Source organism: Polypterus senegalus, chromosome 9, assembly GCF_016835505.1.
Source record: "Polypterus senegalus isolate Bchr_013 chromosome 9, ASM1683550v1, whole genome shotgun sequence".
In the NCBI taxonomy this organism is placed as follows: domain Eukaryota; kingdom Metazoa; phylum Chordata; class Cladistia; order Polypteriformes; family Polypteridae; genus Polypterus; species Polypterus senegalus.
In genome coordinates, this window is record NC_053162.1 from 169,563,333 (window position 1) to 169,583,185 (window position 19,853).

General features: G+C 40.4%; 1 protein-coding gene across 1 annotated transcript in view; it reads left to right on the plus strand.

Annotated features, from left to right (window-relative positions):
- The first annotated feature begins 14,938 nt into the window (after nucleotides 1–14,938).
- Nucleotides 14,939–19,853, plus strand: part of LOC120535967 (high affinity cGMP-specific 3',5'-cyclic phosphodiesterase 9A-like) — a 44,779-nt gene continuing 39,864 nt past the window's right edge. The window contains exons 1-2 of the mRNA XM_039764214.1: nucleotides 14,939–14,992; nucleotides 18,201–18,340. Coding sequence (XP_039620148.1) covers nucleotides 18,272–18,340 — 69 coding nt within the window. The 5' untranslated portion in view covers nucleotides 14,939–14,992; nucleotides 18,201–18,271. The remainder of the gene's footprint in view (nucleotides 14,993–18,200; nucleotides 18,341–19,853) is intronic.

The window sequence follows — 19,853 nt, forward strand, 5'->3', positions numbered from 1 at the left end:
AGACCTCAAAAAAGCGCTCAAGAAAACATGCATTATATAATTGAGAAGGCAGCGAAACAATAAGAAGCGAGCGAGTGACATATACAACCATATTCATGAGTTCTGCTACTTCGGAAACAAAGCACGATGTAAACCTACACTTTAAATTAAGTTCATAGGACAGGCTGCGCTGGCGTTTGTAATTTAGTGCCTGCCCATATAAGGCCGTCCGTCAGCGGCAATCCAATAGCAAACTGCCACGGGTAAATATTCACGGGTGAAGGACTGTGCTTATGGAGAGGAAGATGAGATGGTCAGGGTGGTGTTTGACACAAACTCAGCGAAACTGCGAGAGAAAGTTTTAAGTGCCAGGACTAAGGTAACATTAAATAAAGCTATGGACATAGCACGAGATGGCACCAGCACAGCTGGGAACCTTCGATGCAAGTATACCGAGTGGCTCACGTGAACTGACGCAGTGCACAGATAAAAAGCAACAGTTCCAAAGAGCGCTGAACAAAAACCGAATTACACAATTGAAAAGGCAGCAAAAATATGAAGCGCCTGATAAGCATATTCATAAATCCAGCTACTGCGGAAACAAAGCACACGGTGGAAAAAGTCAATGTCCCGCTAAAGGAAGACAGTGTAAAAAAACCCGTGCATGCAGTGTGTCAGGTCTCAGATAAAGAAGAAGACGAGCTGTTTATTGATGCAGTAAGAAACGAATCGATGAATGAAACCTGTCATCTTTACAACGATTGACAAACACGGAATGTAACTTGAACACAACACATCCTACAAATACGAACCTGATTGAAAGAAATAATGATAATCAAATCCTTGATGACAGCAACACTCAGTAACACTCACAAAACAAATACTGTATATTGACAGTCATGTTACGTTATTTTTAAAATGTTCCCTTTTCTTTTTCTACCTTTTTAACACACTACTTCTCCGCTGCGATACGCGGGTATATATATATGTATATATATATATTCCGATCTACATACTCGAATAATGGATACTTTATTCGCCATCAATGATTGTTTTGGTAAAGCCATACTCAGTGTATTCATTAGATGAACGGTAAAAAAGTAAGAGCGAGGGGAGGATGACTCATTGAGGCATGCAGGCTGTAGTCTTGCGTCAACTCTATCTGAATTGCGCGATCACATTTAAAAAACATATCTTTTCAAGTTCTATTTAGTCCATATTTGTCAAACTCAAGGGCCGCGGGCCACATCCAGCCCGGCGTGTAATTATATCCGCCCGAGATCATTTTATATACTGTATTATTGTTATTAAAGCCCGGGTATATGAAGCGCTGGTAACACAATAAACTACAGATCCCATAATGCAGCGCTTCAGCTGCCTTGCCGAACACTTACCGCGTTAATCAAGTCTACCTTATGATGCTGCAAGTTATTGCGAAGCTAGAGTTATTGCGCACTGAGTTTGCACGGCGCTTTGGTGACTTTGAAGAACAAAAAAAGTCCGTCTACATGCGGCTCGAACCTTGTGCATGTTTGGTAGCACATATCTGTGTGAGAAGCTCTTCTCAGTGATAAAGACTAACAAAACAGCACACAGGAGTCGCCTCACTGATGAGCTCCTGCAATCCATCCTGAGAATCTCCACAACACAGAACCTCACACCAAACAGAAACGAACTTGTGGCCAAAAAAAGATGCCAGGCGTCCAGCTCTAAAATGACATATGAGCAAAGACAACTGAATGATTTGATCTGTTATTGCACGTAAGAGCGAGAGTCAACCGTTTTAACAAACAGCGTATTGCACTGATGCTGAAATAGCTGTGTGTGTATATATGTAGATATGTATGTATATGTATATATATGTTTATATATGTGTGTGTGTATGTATGTATATATATATATATATGTATTTGTGTGTATATATGTGTGTGTATGTATGTATATGTGTGTATATATGTAGATACTAGCAAAATACCCGCGCTTCGCAGCGGAGAATAGTGTGTTAAAGAAGGTACGAAAAAGAAAAGGAAAAATTTTAAAAATAACGTAACATGACTGTCAATATACAGTATTTGTTTTGTGAGTGTTACTGAGTGTTGTTCTCATATCTATCTATATATATATATATATATATATATATATATATATATATATATATATATACTCGCGCTTGGCAGCGGAGAAGTAGTGTGTTAAAGAAGGAAAGAGAAAGAAAAGGAAACATTTTGAAAATAATGTAACATGATTGTCAAAGTAATTGTTTTGTGTATTTGGCAGCGTCACAAAGTTTTTTTCGTCTAGCTGCATCAGAAAATGTACCACGACGTCTGACACGCCTCCTTTTTACTGTTTTCTCACAGCTTGGATTGCTGCTGTCATATATATATATATATATACACACACACACATATATATACACATACATATCTTCATATCTACATATCTATATACATATCTACATATACACATATATATATATACGTACCTATCTACATCATATATACACACACACACAAATTATATATATGTATGTATGTATGTATGTGTGTGTGTGTGTGTGTGTGTATATATATATATATATATATATATATATATATATATATATATATATATATATATATATATATATATATATATATATATATATATATATATATATATATATATATACACACACATACATACATATATATACACATACATATACTTGTGTGTATAGCTTTTATATATGTGTGTGTATAGCTTTGGTCACTGAGTGCAAGTGAGAAATAATAAAATATAGTCTATAAGTTATTAAAAAGTAAAACATTAACGTTTTAAGAAGTACAGGTACATTGAGCACTACTGGAGTGGTTGTGGGTAAACTACATTTTAAAGACTGTGTAACACAACAGGTAAGAAACTAACAGCAGCTAAAATGTATATGGATCATCTCTCGGTAGTAGATCCCTTTTGAAAGGTGCTACACGACGGCTGTGGTATAGAAATTACATTTTCTATGTGAACGTTCAAATTTGTGCCTCTGGTAATGTGCCTTACCGGCATTTAAAGAAAATTAGTTTTGTGTCCTCTGCAGTGTTAAGCGAGAAAGGCTTTGGTTTGGGATCAAAGGAAAAAAGGTGTAAAGAAAGGAAAGTTGCCTTTTTCTTTTATATAGTATAGAGAGATGTGTTCGCTGACGTTATGATCGGCTTTTGGGGACAGTCGTGGTGGGTCTTGTGTAGACTGGTGAGACGTCCCTGCCATTAATCGGCTGTGATGGCACGTGCAAAAGAAAGTGTGAATTGCCTTAATATTATTATTATCCGTGGTGTAGAAAAGGGGTCCCGTGTTTGCACTTGTCTGGGCTATAGCGCAGGGGGAGGATGAAAAAAATTAAAAGTGCTCACTTTGACTTAAGGCATAAGCGCAGTCAGCGTCTCAAAGGCCGGCACAGCTATGCACGCGCGCTGGCTGCTCGAATTTTGCTGGGCAGAAGACCACAGTTTTTGCAGACTCGTTCATGATATCAAAAGTCTCAGCGATCTTTGGAGGTCATTCATATATTATATGATATATATATATATCAAAATACCCGCGCCTCGCAGCGGAGAAGTAGTGTGTTAAAGAAGTAATGAAAAGAAAAGGAAACATTTTAATAATAACGTACCATGATTAACATTGTCATGAGTGTTGCTGTCATATATATGCCTGCCTAAATAAGTCACCCTCGCTTTGCTCTTACTTTTTTACCGTTCATTTAATCATGGCTAGTGGCGGAAAAATTATAAAATGGAAGGAGGATGGCTTTACCAAAACAATTATTGATGGCGAATCGATTATTCATAAAGCTTGAATTGGTGATCTGTTTTTCTGTGTTAACCTCATATTTTTTCATACTTCTTCTCAAACTAAGGTGGTGCGAGGGTAAAATGAATTGAGATGCGCTGATCAATGTAATCTGCTTGTAATGCAAAGTGTGATTAAATGCATTATTTTTAACGTTATGGAGCACATGCATCGAAGCTTCTCAGCTGTGCTTGTGCTAAGAAAAGGAAAGTTTTTAAAAATAACGTAACACGATTGTCAATGTGACCTTTTGTAAGTAGTGCCTGGAGGATTCAGTGTGTAGAAACTCTAGAGACAGCGTGTGTATTAACTTGAGGTAAATGGGAGGGGAGATGATGACGTGACTCCCCCACCCGCCTTAACTGTCAATCCCCCACAAACACAGTCTCGAATTTGCATAAGCACACCCCTTCACCTACAATTTTAACTTAGTTACAAAGTGATCAAAACTCTCGTTTATATCCTGCGTCCTCTCATTAAACTTGTATCCCGCATTACCTGTGGGCATGTGAAACGCCAGCGGTAGCCTGTCTATGAACTTAATTTAAAGTTTAGGTTTACACCTTGCTTTCTTTCCGAGGTAGCAGCACTCATGAATATTGTTGTATATGTCACTCGCTCGCTTCTTATTGTTTCGCTGCCTTCTCAATTATATAATGCATGTTTTCTTAAGCGCTTTTTGTAGGTCTTCCTGGTTTTCTACGCACTGCGTTGACAGTCAGTTCACGTGATTACGTGGGAGGCGTGATGATGTCACACGAAACTCCGCCCCCCCATGTCATTCCAGCTCAACTCCATTACAGATAATGGAGAAAAATACCTTCCAGTTATGACCATTAGGCGTAGAATTTCGAAATGTAACCTGTCCAACTTTTGTAAGTAAGCTGTAAGGAATGAGTCTGCCAAATTTCAGCCTTCTACCTACACGGGAAGTTGGAGAATTAGTGATGAGTGAGTAAATGAGTGATTTGCCTTTTATTAGTATAGATATATATGTATGTATATATGTGTATATGTATAGATATGTATATATATATATATGTTTATGTGTGTGTGTGTAAATATATATATATATATATATATATATATATATTTATATATATATATATATATGACAACAACACTCATCACTCACAACAGTGACAAAACAATTACATTGACAATCAGGTTAAGTTATTTTCAAAATGTTTCCTTTTCTTTTCATTGCTTTTTTAACACACTACTTCTCCGCTGCGAAGCGCGGGTATTTTGCTAGTATAATATAACTAGCTGTCCCCCGTACCCACATTGTAGTGAAACAAGACAAACTTTAGAAGAAGAATTTATATTGATAGCATTCGTATCCGAGGGCTTCTTGATATACAATATTTTTGGTTTTGCTATCAGGGGTGAGAATACAGCTGTGATCTCTTTCGCATAAATGTAAAAAGTTGGCAAGGTATCTCTGGTCAAGCGGAAGGTAGGCACACTCCAACGTCAAATGTTGGCACTGTATCTGATCGTGTTCAGCTCTGATGAGAGAGTGCCAATGTGCATGTGCCCATGGTATCTGGTATCTCTGCCAATGAGTAGGTACCCTCTAAAATACGCGTAGCTGTGATTTCTCTCTCAAAAACGTCAAACGTTACTCCTTAACGGTATCTAGATGATAATGTCTGCTGAACAAACAGGCATCACTAGCTAAGCGGAGGCAGGGTACACTCCAACACGTGGTGAGAGGAAGACCGACTGGAACGGAGGCTGGCGCGTGATTGAGGAGGGCCCTGACCGGCTCCCAACTCCTGAGGTCCCGCCTCTCCCTTCCCTCGGCCTGCAGCCACTCTCTCGGATTTGTTCGAATAAATCAGTGCCGCAACTGAACTATAATACTATATAATATACTATTTAAGCAAAAGTAAATTAAGATTAACAGGAGACATGATTCAAGTGTTTAAAATTATGAAGGGAATTAGCGCATTGTGTCGAAACAGTGGCTTGTTCATCAAGAACACGGGGACACAGTTAGGAACTTGTTAAGGGTGAATTTCACACACGCATTAGGACTTTTTTCTTCACACAGATGACCATAGACACATGGAAAAAGTTACCTAGTGTGGTAGACAGTAGGACTTTAGGGACCTTCAAAGCTCGTCTTGATGTTATTGTGAAGGACTTAAGTGGATAGGACTGGTGAACTTTGATGGGCTGAATGGCCTCTTCTCGTCTGGATTGGTTTACTGTTCTAATATCTAGCAGTGGTTTGGTGGTATAACCCTTCTCTCTACTTTAGGAAGTGTTTTCAGAACTTATTGAAATTCACATACTTTAGGACTCTTAGTCCACAATATTTACTCTATCTTTGTCCTTTATACCTTTGCGGTCATTCTATTTTATATATATATTATATTTTTTCCTACGTTTTGCCATTCGCGTCACTCATTCCATGGTCCTTTCTTTCTGGCTGCTTCTTTGATGTTTTCTTCCCATACCCTTCTAGGTCTTCACCCTTTTTCCTTCAGTCTTCACTTCAAACACCTTTTTGGTACACCTTGTTATACTCATCTATGTTATTTATATAGATAGATAGATAGATGTGAAAGGCACTATATAATAGATAGATAGATACTTTATTAATCCCAAGGGGAAATTCACATACTCCAGCAGCAGCATACTGATAAAAGAGAATATTAAATTAAAGAGTGACAACAATGCAGGTATAACAAACAATAACTTTGAATAATGTTAACGTTTACCCCCCCGGGTGGAATTGAAGAGTCGCATAGTGTGGGGTCTCCTCAGTCTGTCAGTGGAGCAGGACGGTGACAGCGGTCTGTCGCTGAAGCTGCTCCTCTGTCTGGAGATGATCCTGTTCAGTGGATGCAGTGGATTCTCCATGATTGACAGGAGCCTGCTCAGCGCCCGTCGCTCTGCCACAGATGTCAAACTGTCCAGCTCCATGCCTACAATAAAGCCTGCCTTTCTCACCAGTTTGTCCAGGCGTGAGGCGTCCTTCTTCTTTATGCTGCCTCCCCAGCACACCAGTGCGTAGAAGAGGGCACTCGCCACAACCGTCTGATAGAACATCTGCAGCATCTTACTGCAGATATTGAAGGACGCCAGCCTTCTAAGGAAGTATAGTCTGCTCTGTCCTCTCTTACACAGAACATCAGTATTGGCAGTCCAGTCCAATTTGTCATCCACCTGCACTCCCAGGTATTTATAGGTCTGCACCCTCTGCACACAGTCACCTCTGATGATCACGGGGTCCATGAGGGGCCTGGTCCTCCTAAAATCCACCACCAGCTCCTTGGTCTTGCTGGTGTTCAGTTGTAGGTGGTTTGAGTTGCACCATTTAACAAAGTCCTTAATTAGCTTCCTGTACTCCTCCTCCTGCCCACTCCTGATGCAGCCCACGATAGCAGTGTCGTCAGCGAACTTTTGTACGTGGCAGGACTCCAAGTTGTATTGGAAGCCTGATGTATATATGGCTGAACAGGACCGGAGAAAGTACAGTCCACTGTGGCGCTCCTGTTGCTGACCAAAATGTCAGATTGTGAGGGAGACTAAAGTAAAAGGCTCACTTCAAGTACAATTAATGTCAGATACTTTTAAACTTCTAATTAAGTAGCTTTCTATTGGGACAATTCTGTTTTTTACTTAAGTCACTTTTAAGAAAGGTAACTCCACTCTTACTCAAGTATGGCTGTTGACTACTTTATGCCATACTTGTTTTATATCAGTGGTGTGGACCCTTCTTATTCCTAAACCTTTCAAAATTATTCACTGTGTCCACAGATTTACGTCTTGGTCACCACTGGTATTCCCGGTTGTGTTAAGTCCCCTCCATTCGAGTTACCATCCTGTGGCTTACGTTACAACAACAGGATATTTCAGATTTTACTTCTCAAGGTATTGTTTGGTTTCATCCTCTTATGCTGCTTTTGTTCTTCTGGGAGCCTCTTCACTGGCAGGATCAGGCAGACTACTGTCAGCTACCATTGAAGTTCAAGTGTTTGGTAAGATGGAGGGTCGCAGATGTTTATGACACTGCTGACAGCCTCTCCACGCCATGTTTTGCATTCAGTAGTGCTCAGCGAGGGTGCAATTAAAGTGATTTGAGACACTAGAGTTGGCCACGTGCAGCAGCAGACGCATGCAATGTCATGTGAATCACTCCATCTGCCAGCCAGCCAAACAAGACTAAAGGGGGTCTCGCTATAAAACGTTTAAGAACATGTCAGTGCAAGAGCAGTATATGTGCAGCGTGCCTAAGCACAGGGGTGAAGTTGTACCTTTAACTCTTTCTTATGAGTGTAATATTGAAGTCTGTCTGTTTTATAAAGCGCCCCATGCTTTATCTAAAAACTGTGCAGATAGTCAAGTTTCAAAATAAACCAAATAGAAAGCATTAGAGGCCAATAGGTCATGAAGGACAGTTAGTCAGTCCTTTGCTAGCCTGCTTAGTCCTGAACAGGGTCATGGTGGTCTCCTGGACCAGCTAGCAGGGCGAACACACAAGCCCCCACACACTCAAATCACCTAACCTGCATGTCTTTGGACTGTGGGAGGAAACTCACTCAGACACAGGGAGAACATGCAAACTCCACACAGGGGGGACACGGGAAGTGAACCCAGGTCTCCTAACTACAAAGCAGCAGCACTACCCACTGCGCCACCATGCTGCTGTTATGGAGAACGAGAAAAACAGAAGTTCAGTAGTTACCATAAGGCTGCTGCATTACTCAGCGAGAAACTGCCTAGTTATTGTCTAGAGACTGAGGTGGTGCGTCTGGAAGGCTGAACTTGGGGTGGTCTGCAGCAGTAACATTTAGACCGAGGTCAAGAGACAAGAGAGAAAGGAAAAACAATGGCTAAGTAATAAATCATACCGTAACATAATATTCTCAAGCCTGGATTGTCCAGTTCAGTGTGATAGTGGGGTCCAGAGCCAGCCTTGGCAACATCAAGCAGAAGGCTGGCAGCACTTCCATACTGCAAAGTGGTGATGCCACAAAACAGCAGGATGCTGATGTCATTGTTACAAAATGTATCACAAACGATCATTTTTAAGCCTAAAGAATAGGATTTGTGACACCATCCACCGCCTCAGCTTAAATTAAAGGGTACACAGTGGAGATGGTGGAGCAATACAAATATCTGGGAACTGTCATTGACAACAAACTAAACTTTGACGTTAATACAGTGCAAATCTGTAAAAAAGGAAACTCAGTTGTTGTACCTCTTTTAGGGCTCATGCCGACTTGTGTCGACAGCAGGGGTTGAGGTTGACTTTAGTTGAAATCCTGGGGCACAGAGTAATAATCATCTGTAGACGTCAGCAAAATTCACCATCACGTTACGGGTAGACCCTCTGTCCTAGAAGGACTGTTAGACTCGTTGACTTGACATCGAATCCCTGGGTGTGTGTGAGGAGCGTAAGCAACGTCTGAAATGGCGTCAACATCGGGCAAAAGAGCAAAGCGAATGTGCAAAACAAAATCCTCCGTGGGCATTATTAATTTTTTGGCTTTTTACATATTATTGCTGAATCAGACTCTATCCATCCATCCATTTTCTAACCCTCTGAATCCGAATACAGGGTCACGGGGGTCTGCTGGAGCCAATCCCAGCCAACACAGGGCACAAGGCAGGAACTAATCCTGGGCAGGGTGCCAACCCACCGCAGTGAATCAGACTCTGACGTATCAAACTCCGATTTTAATGCCAGTGATCTGGAAATCAAAAACGAAAGGCAGGTAGTTGTTTCTTTTCCAGAACGTCCCTTTCATAATATAAAAGGTTAGGCAAAGAGGTGTGTAGTAAGTGTGTAAAGAAGTGTTACTCCCGATTTTAGAAAGCTAATGTTTAATGTTACATACATATAATGTTTAATGTAAACTGAGTTTTTGGGAAAAAAAAAAATATTCAGACCTGGGAGAAAATGAAAAAAATAATTAGCTCTGAAAGAATTAAAGTGGACAAAATGGTAATGTAATTTCTTTATAAGTCCTTTATTGGATCCATTATACATTTGCTTTTATCTGTTGGTTAGGCCATCTCAGCAATAAGAATATGAATCATCTTAACAACATTATAGAAATTAGCAGTAAAAGTATTGGTTCACAGCAGACGTTTATCACTGAAATGCATTGCAAATGGGTTAGAACGAAAGCGAAGTCAGTTCTGTCAGACAGACGCCATCCTCTTTGCTCCAAATTCCAGCTGATGCCATCCGGCTGCAGATTTAGGTTTTCAAAGGTAAAGAGCAGCAAGTTTAAGAACTCTTTTATTCCTAGAGTTATACCCATTTTAAATTCTGTTACTTGTAGGGATGCTGCTAACTGTTAAATTCTGCATTACTATTTTATCTACTGTTGAAAGTAATTCTTCTTCTTTGTATTGATCTTGAGTGTGTGTTTATGCAATACCATTGGTTATCAAATGTTGTGTCTTTGTTTATCTATTGGATCTCTGGAACAATGTCTTCTGCTTTTGTACTTTCCTGCAGCAACACATTTCCCTCTGGGACAGAGAAGTATGTAAGACTTATACAGGATATGTAGGATGGAAGTGTGACAGTGGTGAGGTCTGCGGTAGGAGTAACGAAGGTGGGATCACATCAGGGATCGCCTCTGAGCCTTTTCTTATTTGCAATGGTGATGGACAAGTTGACAGATGAGATTAGACAGGAGTCCTCGTGGACTGTGATGTTCGCTGAAGACACTGTGATCTGTAGCGATAGTAGGGAGCATGTTGAGGAGACCCTGGAGAGGTGGAGATATGAGAGGAGAGGAATGAAGGTCAGTAGGACCACCAAGACAGAATACATCTGTGTGAACGAGAGGGAGGTCAGTGGAATGGTGAGGATGGAGGGAGTAGAGTTGGTGATGGTGGATGAGTTTAAATACTTGGGATCAACAGTACACAGTAATGGGGATTGTGAAAGAGAGGTGAAAAAGAGAGTGCAGGTGGGGTGGAATGAGTGGAGAAGAGTGTCAGGAGAGATTTGTGACAGACGGGTATCAGTAAGAGTGAAAGGGAAGGTCTACAGGACTGTAGTGAGTCCAGCTATGTTATATGGGTTGGAGACGGTGGCACTGACCAGAAAGCAGGAGACAGAGCTGGAGGTGGCAGATTTAAAGATGTTAAGATTTGCATTGGGTGTGACGAGGATGGACAGGATTAGAAATGAGGACATTAGGGAGTCAACTCAGGTGGGAAGGTTTGGAGACAAAGAGAGAAGTGAGATTGTGTTGGTTTGGACATGTGCAGAGGAGAGATGCTGAGTGAAAGATGTTAGAGATGGAGCTACCAGGCAAGAGGAAAAGAGGAAGGTCTAAGAGAAGTTTTATGGATGTGGTGAGAGAGGACATGCAGGTGATGGGTGTAACAGAACAAGATGATGAGGACAGGAAGATATGGAAGAAGATGATCTGCTGTGGCAACCCCTAACAGGAGTAGCTGAAAGAAGAAGCAGATAATTAAGTCTACCTAAACCTAAACCTAAAGGTCTTTGTCTAACCAACCAGAACATTCAATCCCCAAATTACCAGAAACTGGTAAAGCTGGGGCTTCATCTCACTCTTTTTTTCATCCTCCTGTCACAAGCTGTGCATCACATCCACTGGTGTTACCATTTTATCCATTTTATATATAAACACATCTCAACACAAATCTGGAACTGCAGCATTCTCATTTTGAAATATTAGAACATTACAACGGTTTTGACAAGAACAGGACATTCAGTGTGACAAAGCTTGTAGAATCTATTCTCCAAAAGAACACCAAGTTGACATCTGAATGCCCCCAAAGTTATACTGCCTGCTTCAGTACCTGGTCACCTCTGACTTGTATCAACAGAAAGTTTTCGTATAATGAGCGTGTCACTGGCACCATCCGTAGACAGGCATTCTTATCAGTATCTACGTGTTGAGGGTTCATTAAGCAGGAGTGTGTGGTGTAATTATCTGCCTGTGCCTAACATGCAGAATCTTTGCATGCAAAGTCCTGTCTGGATGAGAGGCGCAGTATCATTGAGTGAGTGTCTTATCGGTGCTTCTGTTTCAGTAACCCAAAGCCATGAGACGCATCTTCTGTCTGTGATATCTCTGTGTAATGTAGCGTATTAGTGTATGCTGTCTGCGTGTGACGTGCGGTATTAGTGATTGATGTCACTTGTCGTAAAGGCTTATCAGCACCATGGATATCTGAGGGCAGCTCGCTGTTCTCACAGACTTCTGCAGGGGACAGAGTGGAGTCCACCCTTACTGGCTGCATCACATCCTGGTATGGCATCTGTTTGGCCTAAGATCATAAAGCACTGCAGAAGAGTGGTGAGCATGGCACAGAGTATGACAGGACCTGATCTGCGTTCTGTTCAGGACACGTATAGCACTTGCTGCCTTAGTTAGACAAGCAGTATAGTTGAAAACTTCGGCCTTCCTACACAGTCATGATTCTTACTCCTCTCCTCTTTCTAATGGTTCATCTTCACTTCAGCAAAACCGAGGAATTAATTATTAACTTTTTTTTCCTTCATTAAACATTAGAATGTTAGAACACTCTGGACGAGAACAGGCCATTTAGCCCAACAAATCTCGCCAGTCCTGTCCACTTATTTCTTCCAAAAAAACCATCAGGTCGTGTTTTGAAAGTCCCTAAAGTCTTACTGTCTACCACACTACTTGGTCTCTTATTATAAGTGTCTATCGTTCTTTGTGTAAAGAAAAACTTCCTAATGTTTGTGCGAAATTTACGCTTAACAAGTTTCCAGCTGTGTCCCCGTGTTCGTGATGAACTCATTTTAAAAAAACAGTCTCGATCCACTGGACTCATTCCCTTCATAATTTTAAACACTTCAATCATATTACTTCTTAATCTTTGTTTTCTTAAACTGTAAAGGCTCAGCTCTTTTAATCTTTCCTCATAATTCATCCCCTGTAGCCCCTCAATCAGCCCAGTCGCTCTTCTCTGGACCTTTTCTTGTGCTGTTATGTCCTTTTAGTAGCCTGGAGACCAAAACTGCACCCAGTACTCCAGATGAGGCCTCACCAGTGTGTTAGAAAGTTTGAGCATCACCTCCTGTGACTTGTAATCCGCACATCAAGGCGCTATATAACCTGACATTCTGTTAGCCTTCTTAATGGCTTCTGAACACTGTCTGGAAGTTGATAGTGTTGAGTCCACTATGACTCCTAAATCCTTCTCATAAGGTGGACTCTCAATTTTCCGACCGCCCATTGTGTATTCAAACCTCACCTTTTTACTTCCTATGTGTAATTCTTTACATTTACTGACATTAAATTTCATCTGCCATAAATCTGCCCAAGCCTGTATGCTGTCCAAGTCCTTCTGTGATGATATCACGGATTCCAAATTATCTGCTAATCCACATATCTTGGTATCATCTGCAAACTTAACCAGCTTGTTACTATATATTAAAAATGGCAGCGGCCTCAGCACTGCCCCCTGCTGGTCACCGCTCTTAACATCAGCCAATTCTGATGAGGTTCCTCACACCATCACCCTCTGCTTCCCGTGTCTGAGTCAATTCTGCATCCATCTAAAAACATCACCCTGATCTGCCACTTCTTTTAGTTTGATGCCCAACCTCTCATGTGGCACCTTATGAAATGTTTTCTGAAAGTCAAGATAAACAACATCATAATACGATCTGCTCCACTTTGATCGCATCTTTTTGTTGCCTCCTCATTTAATTCGAGCATGTTAGTAAAACATGACCTTCCTCTTCTGAGCCCATGCTGACTGTTCCTAATAACTCCTCTTCTTGCCACGTGTTGTTCAATCTTATCCTTAATAATTCCTTCCATTCATTTTCCTGTGATGCATGATGCATGTTTAATGAACTTAGGCGATCTGGATAGCAGTATAAAGAAACAGCTGGTTAGGTATGTAGATGATACCAAGCCTGGTGGATTGGCAGTTGAGTCGTTGTAGAGGGACTTGGACAGCATACAGGTTTGGGCAGATTTCTGGCAGATGAAATTTAATGTCAGTAAATGTAAAGTTACACAAAGGAAGTAAAAATGTGAGGTTTGAATACACAATGGGTTGTCTGTAAATCGAGAGTTCAATTTATGAGAAGGAATTGGAGCTGTAGTGGACTTGTCACTATCAACATCCAGACAAAAGTGATCAAGAAAGCTGACAAGATGTTCAGTTATATGTAGCTATATGTGGAGTACAAGTTGAGGGAGGTTATACTTCAGTTATTAGTGAGGACTCGCCTGGAGCACTGTGTTTAGTGTTGGTCTCCATATTACAAAAAAGACATAGCAGCGCTAAGTCCAAACTTGGCTGATTATTGGTCGGTATGAGCTGTTAGGAGAGATAGAAGATGAACCTTTTGAGGTTAAGCAGATAGACTAAGAGGTGACATGATTTAAGTGTTTAAAATGATGAAAGAAATCAGTACAATAAATTGCAGCACTTACTGTAAAATACATTTTGTATAAAGAACACAGGCACACTTTGAAAATTTGTTAAGGGCAGACTTTGCACAAAGCTTAAGAATGTTTTTCTTCACGCAGAGACCCTTAGACCAATGGAACAAGTGAGCAAGTGGTGTGTGTGTGTGGCGGAGAGTGGGGCTTCAGGGACCCTCAAATCTCGATTTAATGTTATTTTGGGCAATCTAGATGAGCAGGATGGACAAGCTCACTGGACTGAATGGCCTTTTATCATCATACCTTTTGTAATGTTCATATGTTCTGATGAAAGGCTGATGTCCCCTATTAGTGTTTAAGGGTATGTGAGTTACAAGATTTGTGGGTAGGTTTACTTTATTAGCATGTGAGGGCTCTGCCACCTTGCCCTGAGGTATGAACATTACAAGGTGTATGTGTGTCTTCTGCATATCTTTATTTGTGGGTTGATGGCCAATGCCAGTTGTCTCTAAATCCAGAATGCCGCCTTCAGCTGGCTGTGTCCAGTTCGAGGGAGGAGTGTGCTTCTTCTTGCAATTAAAAATGTTTCAAATGAGCACTAGGCTGCTACTTTCCTCACCTTGGTAACAGCAGCTTGGCAACCACAGTAGCCAGTTGCCAATCAATCTGTGGTGTTCCCTTTGCTCCTCCGCCCACCCCTCCCCTCCCCTCCCCTCTACTCTCTTCCTCAGTCTCTTCCCCGCATCACTTTGCATCAGTAGCACCTGTGGAGTTGCAGCCCTCGGAGCCACAGCAAAAGAGTAAGGAAACTTGATTTTTGTTATTAACTTATCTCTAAGTGAATGGGAAGAGATAAATAGAAGTCAAATAAAACGCAGTTTTGTTCTTGTTTTGGGCGTGGGGGGTGTAATTTTAGGTTTGGGGCAGGGGTTTGTTTCTAAAAGAGTAGCCTGTAGTCTGCAGATTGAAGAGGTCTCCCCTCCACTGGATGTGATGCCAGTCTCATTGGGGTGTAAATGGACAGAAAGATCATATGAGTTACTGTCATTTGCCAAGTGATTTTCGGAAGACTTATTGTTATGCTGGGTAAAAGAACACAAAGAACATCCCAATCTGAAAAAAGAGCTTTGGCGGCACGCAAAGTCCTGATGCTATCTCCAGAGTGAAATCCCGTAGGAAGTGGGATTTACAGTAGTAGGGTTAGAGGTCACACAATAAACTGGCTGTTGGCTGGTTAGCAAAGGATGTGTGTTCATTTAACTGTGGTGGTGGGCTTCAGGCTATGCTGGTGATGACAGAGCTTGCAGATATGAGAGAGGTAGCATTATCATGCAATTCAGCCTAAACATTCCAGGATGCCATCTTACAGTATATGAATTCTTCATAAAAGTTACCAGGTGTGTGGGTGGGAGACAGACCAAATTAAATACCCACACTGATGTCATAGATGGCCATGGGCTGGAGTCACCCTTACTTGACAGTGATTCGGTCAAAATTTGGGCATACTAGGAGGTTAAGTCAATAATCACTTTTGTGATCATTTCTTTTTGAGTTGGCTGGACAGCTTTCCCCGCACACAATTGGCAATATGGTGTGTCTGTGGTCACGGTGCTAAAATTTTGACCTTGATCAAGCCGTTTCCCCTGTTGTTTTCTCAGACCAAGCATGACCACTCCACTCTCTCTTCACACCAAACAAGAGCAGTGATCAGCGTTTTGATGAGCTGAAAGTATACTGCCGGCCAGAATCCATAGAAGGCTTCCTGCACAATATGGAGACAGTGTTTTACCATTTCTGAGTGTTTACAAATGGATGGAGAAGTTCAAAAATGATGGTTTTAAAGACAAAGAAGGTGTGGGGCGCCCATCCATGTCCACTACTGATGTCGATGTTGTGTTCATACTATGATTCTAAAGAACTGGTGAAGATTTCAGCGCCTGGTAGACCGTCAGCCCATTAATAGTGGATCACTGTCTACTGGTTTACTTTGGTGCAAACAGAGAGTGGAGTCTAACTGGTCAGGGTTGACCATTACTGCTGTGACCACAGACACACCACGTTTCACATGTGCACAAAGAAAGCTGTATAGCTCAACAAAACTAAATTATCAGATAACTAATGACTTACCCTTGTGTTAGGCCCTGTTGTGCTCATCTGTCCATTGGTGGTCCTGCAGGACAGCGCAGAGTGGTCAATTAATGTCTATTTTACAGATGCTTGTTACTACTAATTCAAATCAGACGTCTTATGGTTCCAAGGCCAGCTATCCCTTTGCCCTAAACCCACACTGCCTAAGCAGGTTATTTTAAGGGAATTAAGGGAAATTTCTATTTTATATATATATATATATATATATATATATATATATATATATATATATATATATATATATATATATATATATCACTAAAGACTTTGTTCTTTAACCACAATTATCGTGGTTATATGTGACTAAATAAAATCATGGGCCGCACATAAATTAATTGATTCAAATTATTTTTGAAACTTGTTTAGCATGGTGGGGAATTACAATGTTGTTGTTTTCTTATATTTTATGATAAAAGTAGCTATTCTATTAATTGATAGAATAAATTAATTTATGTGCGCCCTACGATTTTATTTAGCCACACATAACCACAAAAATTGTGGTTAAAATAAATACAATTATTTTAAAATAAATAAAATTATTTTACTTAATAAACAATTTTCTACATTTTATTTTTTACTTTTTAATTTTTGAGTATTTTGCAAATGGCCCTAATTTTTCATGAATGGGAAGCTTCTTTAAAAGTATTACATAATATATCTTCTTTGCAGAATTATTTGAACACTATAAAGAATTATATTTTGGTCTCTATTTTTCTGTTCAGGCTCTTATAGGATTAGCACTCGGTCACTGCGAAAACAAATATCGGCAACAGAACGGCCAGCTTACGCCAATAGTTCCTCACCGTGATCGTCAAGGCTACTCCTTCACAAGAGTAAACAAGTCGAGTCGGTACGCGTATTTATCTACTCCACTCACTGAAAGAGGCAAGTGGGGACAATCCGATGCGTCTGTCACTTGTATGCTCCTATATCGCACTAAATTCTCTCCTCATCATTGTTATGTGTGCATTAATTGGAATCGCATAACCATTGATTACGGCGAAATTTGTCACGTAATTGGATCGGTTTTGACGGATTATTGTATTGTCATCGATACTGAACACGTATGCAAAATTTGAAGAAATTCACTTCGCCAAAATTGAGTTTAATATCAGTTGCAAGATTTGATCCAGATATGCAAATAGACAGAGGAGTCAAGTTAAATAAAATTGTTTAATAATAAGTAAAGCAAATCGCATATGAATTTAAACTTATGCAAAGCATACCCATCACAGAACATTGTGGACGAGAATGGGCCATTCAGCCCAAAAAAGCTCGCCAGTCCTATCCACTTAAGTCTTCCAAAATAATATCAAGTCTAGACAGGTTAAGGCGCCATAGAGAGCAAAGCAATGCCTTCTGGGTTTCTGTACTGGATGAAGGTTTTGAGTTGGAGTTTGCCATGGTTGTTTAGACGAGTCACTTTTGTTTTATGTCACACATTTATATACTAAGCACCATCCGAAGGGCCCTTGCAAGTCCAAGCTACTGCGACACTTGTGACTTTTATTTCATGTGGTGTGCAGATAAGTTAAGTGACCCGCTCAGAGTTAAGCAGTGGTTATGAGGGGCAGGGTGAACCAACAAACCTTGGCGATTGAAGTCCAAAGCCTTAGCCAGTTCAGTGTGCTGCTGACCAAAATGGTAAAGGGGGCATCTGAAATACTTTAAGGAGCGTGATAAACTCCCAAATGTCCACCAAGTAACAGTACGTCTGACAGCTGGTAGACTTGACATAACATTTGGAGGAGATCTTAGACCCCCTGGTCTGTGTCTTAATACTGATGCCATCAGTTCATCTGGTTTATATCTCAAGTTTCTTTCTCTGTCTGCTGCCCTGCTTATGATTTTCCATTTCAGTTTCTCCGCAGGTGTGTCTTACACGGTACAGAGAGCAGAAACCATTGACCGAAACCTAAAGACAGAAAAAGATGGGATCTGGGTCATCATCCTACACGCCCAAGACGATCCACCTGGATGTGGATGGAAAGATGCAGAAAGTAAGCAATGACATATGAACTAAAATCTGATGGTCTGGGGAGTCTGGAATCTCTCAATAGGCACATTCACATGTTCAGTGGGGTCTTTAGAGAAATGAAATCTGTAACTGGTGATGAGCGAAACAGCCATACAGTTTCACAAAACTGACACTAGCATTTGTTTTCTTGCCAGTTTCACAATTGTGAAATTCAAAAATTACTAAGCAGTTTTTTGGGGGGTTTTAAGGAGCGTTTTGGGTGGAAAACAAGAACTACTGCTCCCTAAGGCCTCATTCATACTTATGGGTTTACCCGAGTCCTTTTCTACAGCTTCATAAAGCGTATAATCCGTACCACATCAGTAAAATCAATTCTGTTTACCCTTCTCATTGTGAAGGAGTGCAATACTGTATGTTTTTTTATAAATGTGAGATGCTGCATATCTCTCTATTATATAAAAAAATCCTGCGACAATAGATGAGACTTTGGCCATGAGATTTTCTTAAGTCCCGCCCTCCTCTCAACCATTTCAACCACACATAAGGTAATCTCACCTCTCATTCGTGTGAATGCTTTTGACAGACACAGTTTATGCTCTCTCAGATCTTATAAATTTTAACGTCTTCCTCACTTTACGTTCCCAGTTAAAAAAGACGTATTATGTCCAAATCTTATTGAAGAATTTCATCCGAAAGGGTTATCAACAGAAAAAATGAGTAACTGAAAAACGATGAAGTCGAATGAATTAACGCCAAAAATGTCAAATGGTTACATGGCAGATTGGTTGAATGCATATTAATAGACTATGCTGAAACAGTTGGTGGTGAAGATGCTGAAGATGAAAACATCAACTTACAATATCACGAAGAATATCTACAACCCTTCAGTTTTTCCACCACACGAATTACTGTTGAAAGAAGAATGTATCCAAGAAAGGTAAAGTAGTACATCTTTCGCAGATAACATTACACAACAAGAGTTCTTGATATGCCATTCGTATTAAAATGTTAATGTTTTCCTGTTAGAATAGCTTTTGAAAAGACAATGAACAAATCTCAAAGCAAAACATTTGAAAAAGTAATTTTTTGTTTATTAGAAAAAAACGAAATTCACTCAGGGGCAGTTATACGTTGCATTGTCACGATGAAAAGTCCCAACACAGAATCACAATTCAATGTAATATTGACAAAAATTTTATTAAAAAAATTGCTTTTACCGAACTTTTTCAGTAAAAGTGTAAGTTTAAAAAGTATTTGCGTGTTAATTTCAACCCCAAACAGAATATAATTGTATTATGCAACGAATAACTCTAACACAACATCAGACATAATTTACTTAGGTCTATTATGCATATGGAACAGTTCCCATGAAAATAAAAATCTGTGTAAATTGTACAACTGCATCACCATACACGAGCGACAGAACCGCGAAGTGGCTAGCGTGTAGCGCCGTCCCGGGAGTTGGCGAGCGAAGGGAGTGGGGGATTGGGGCGGGGGCAAAGCCCCCTAATTTTCCATGTGAATCTCAAAGACGC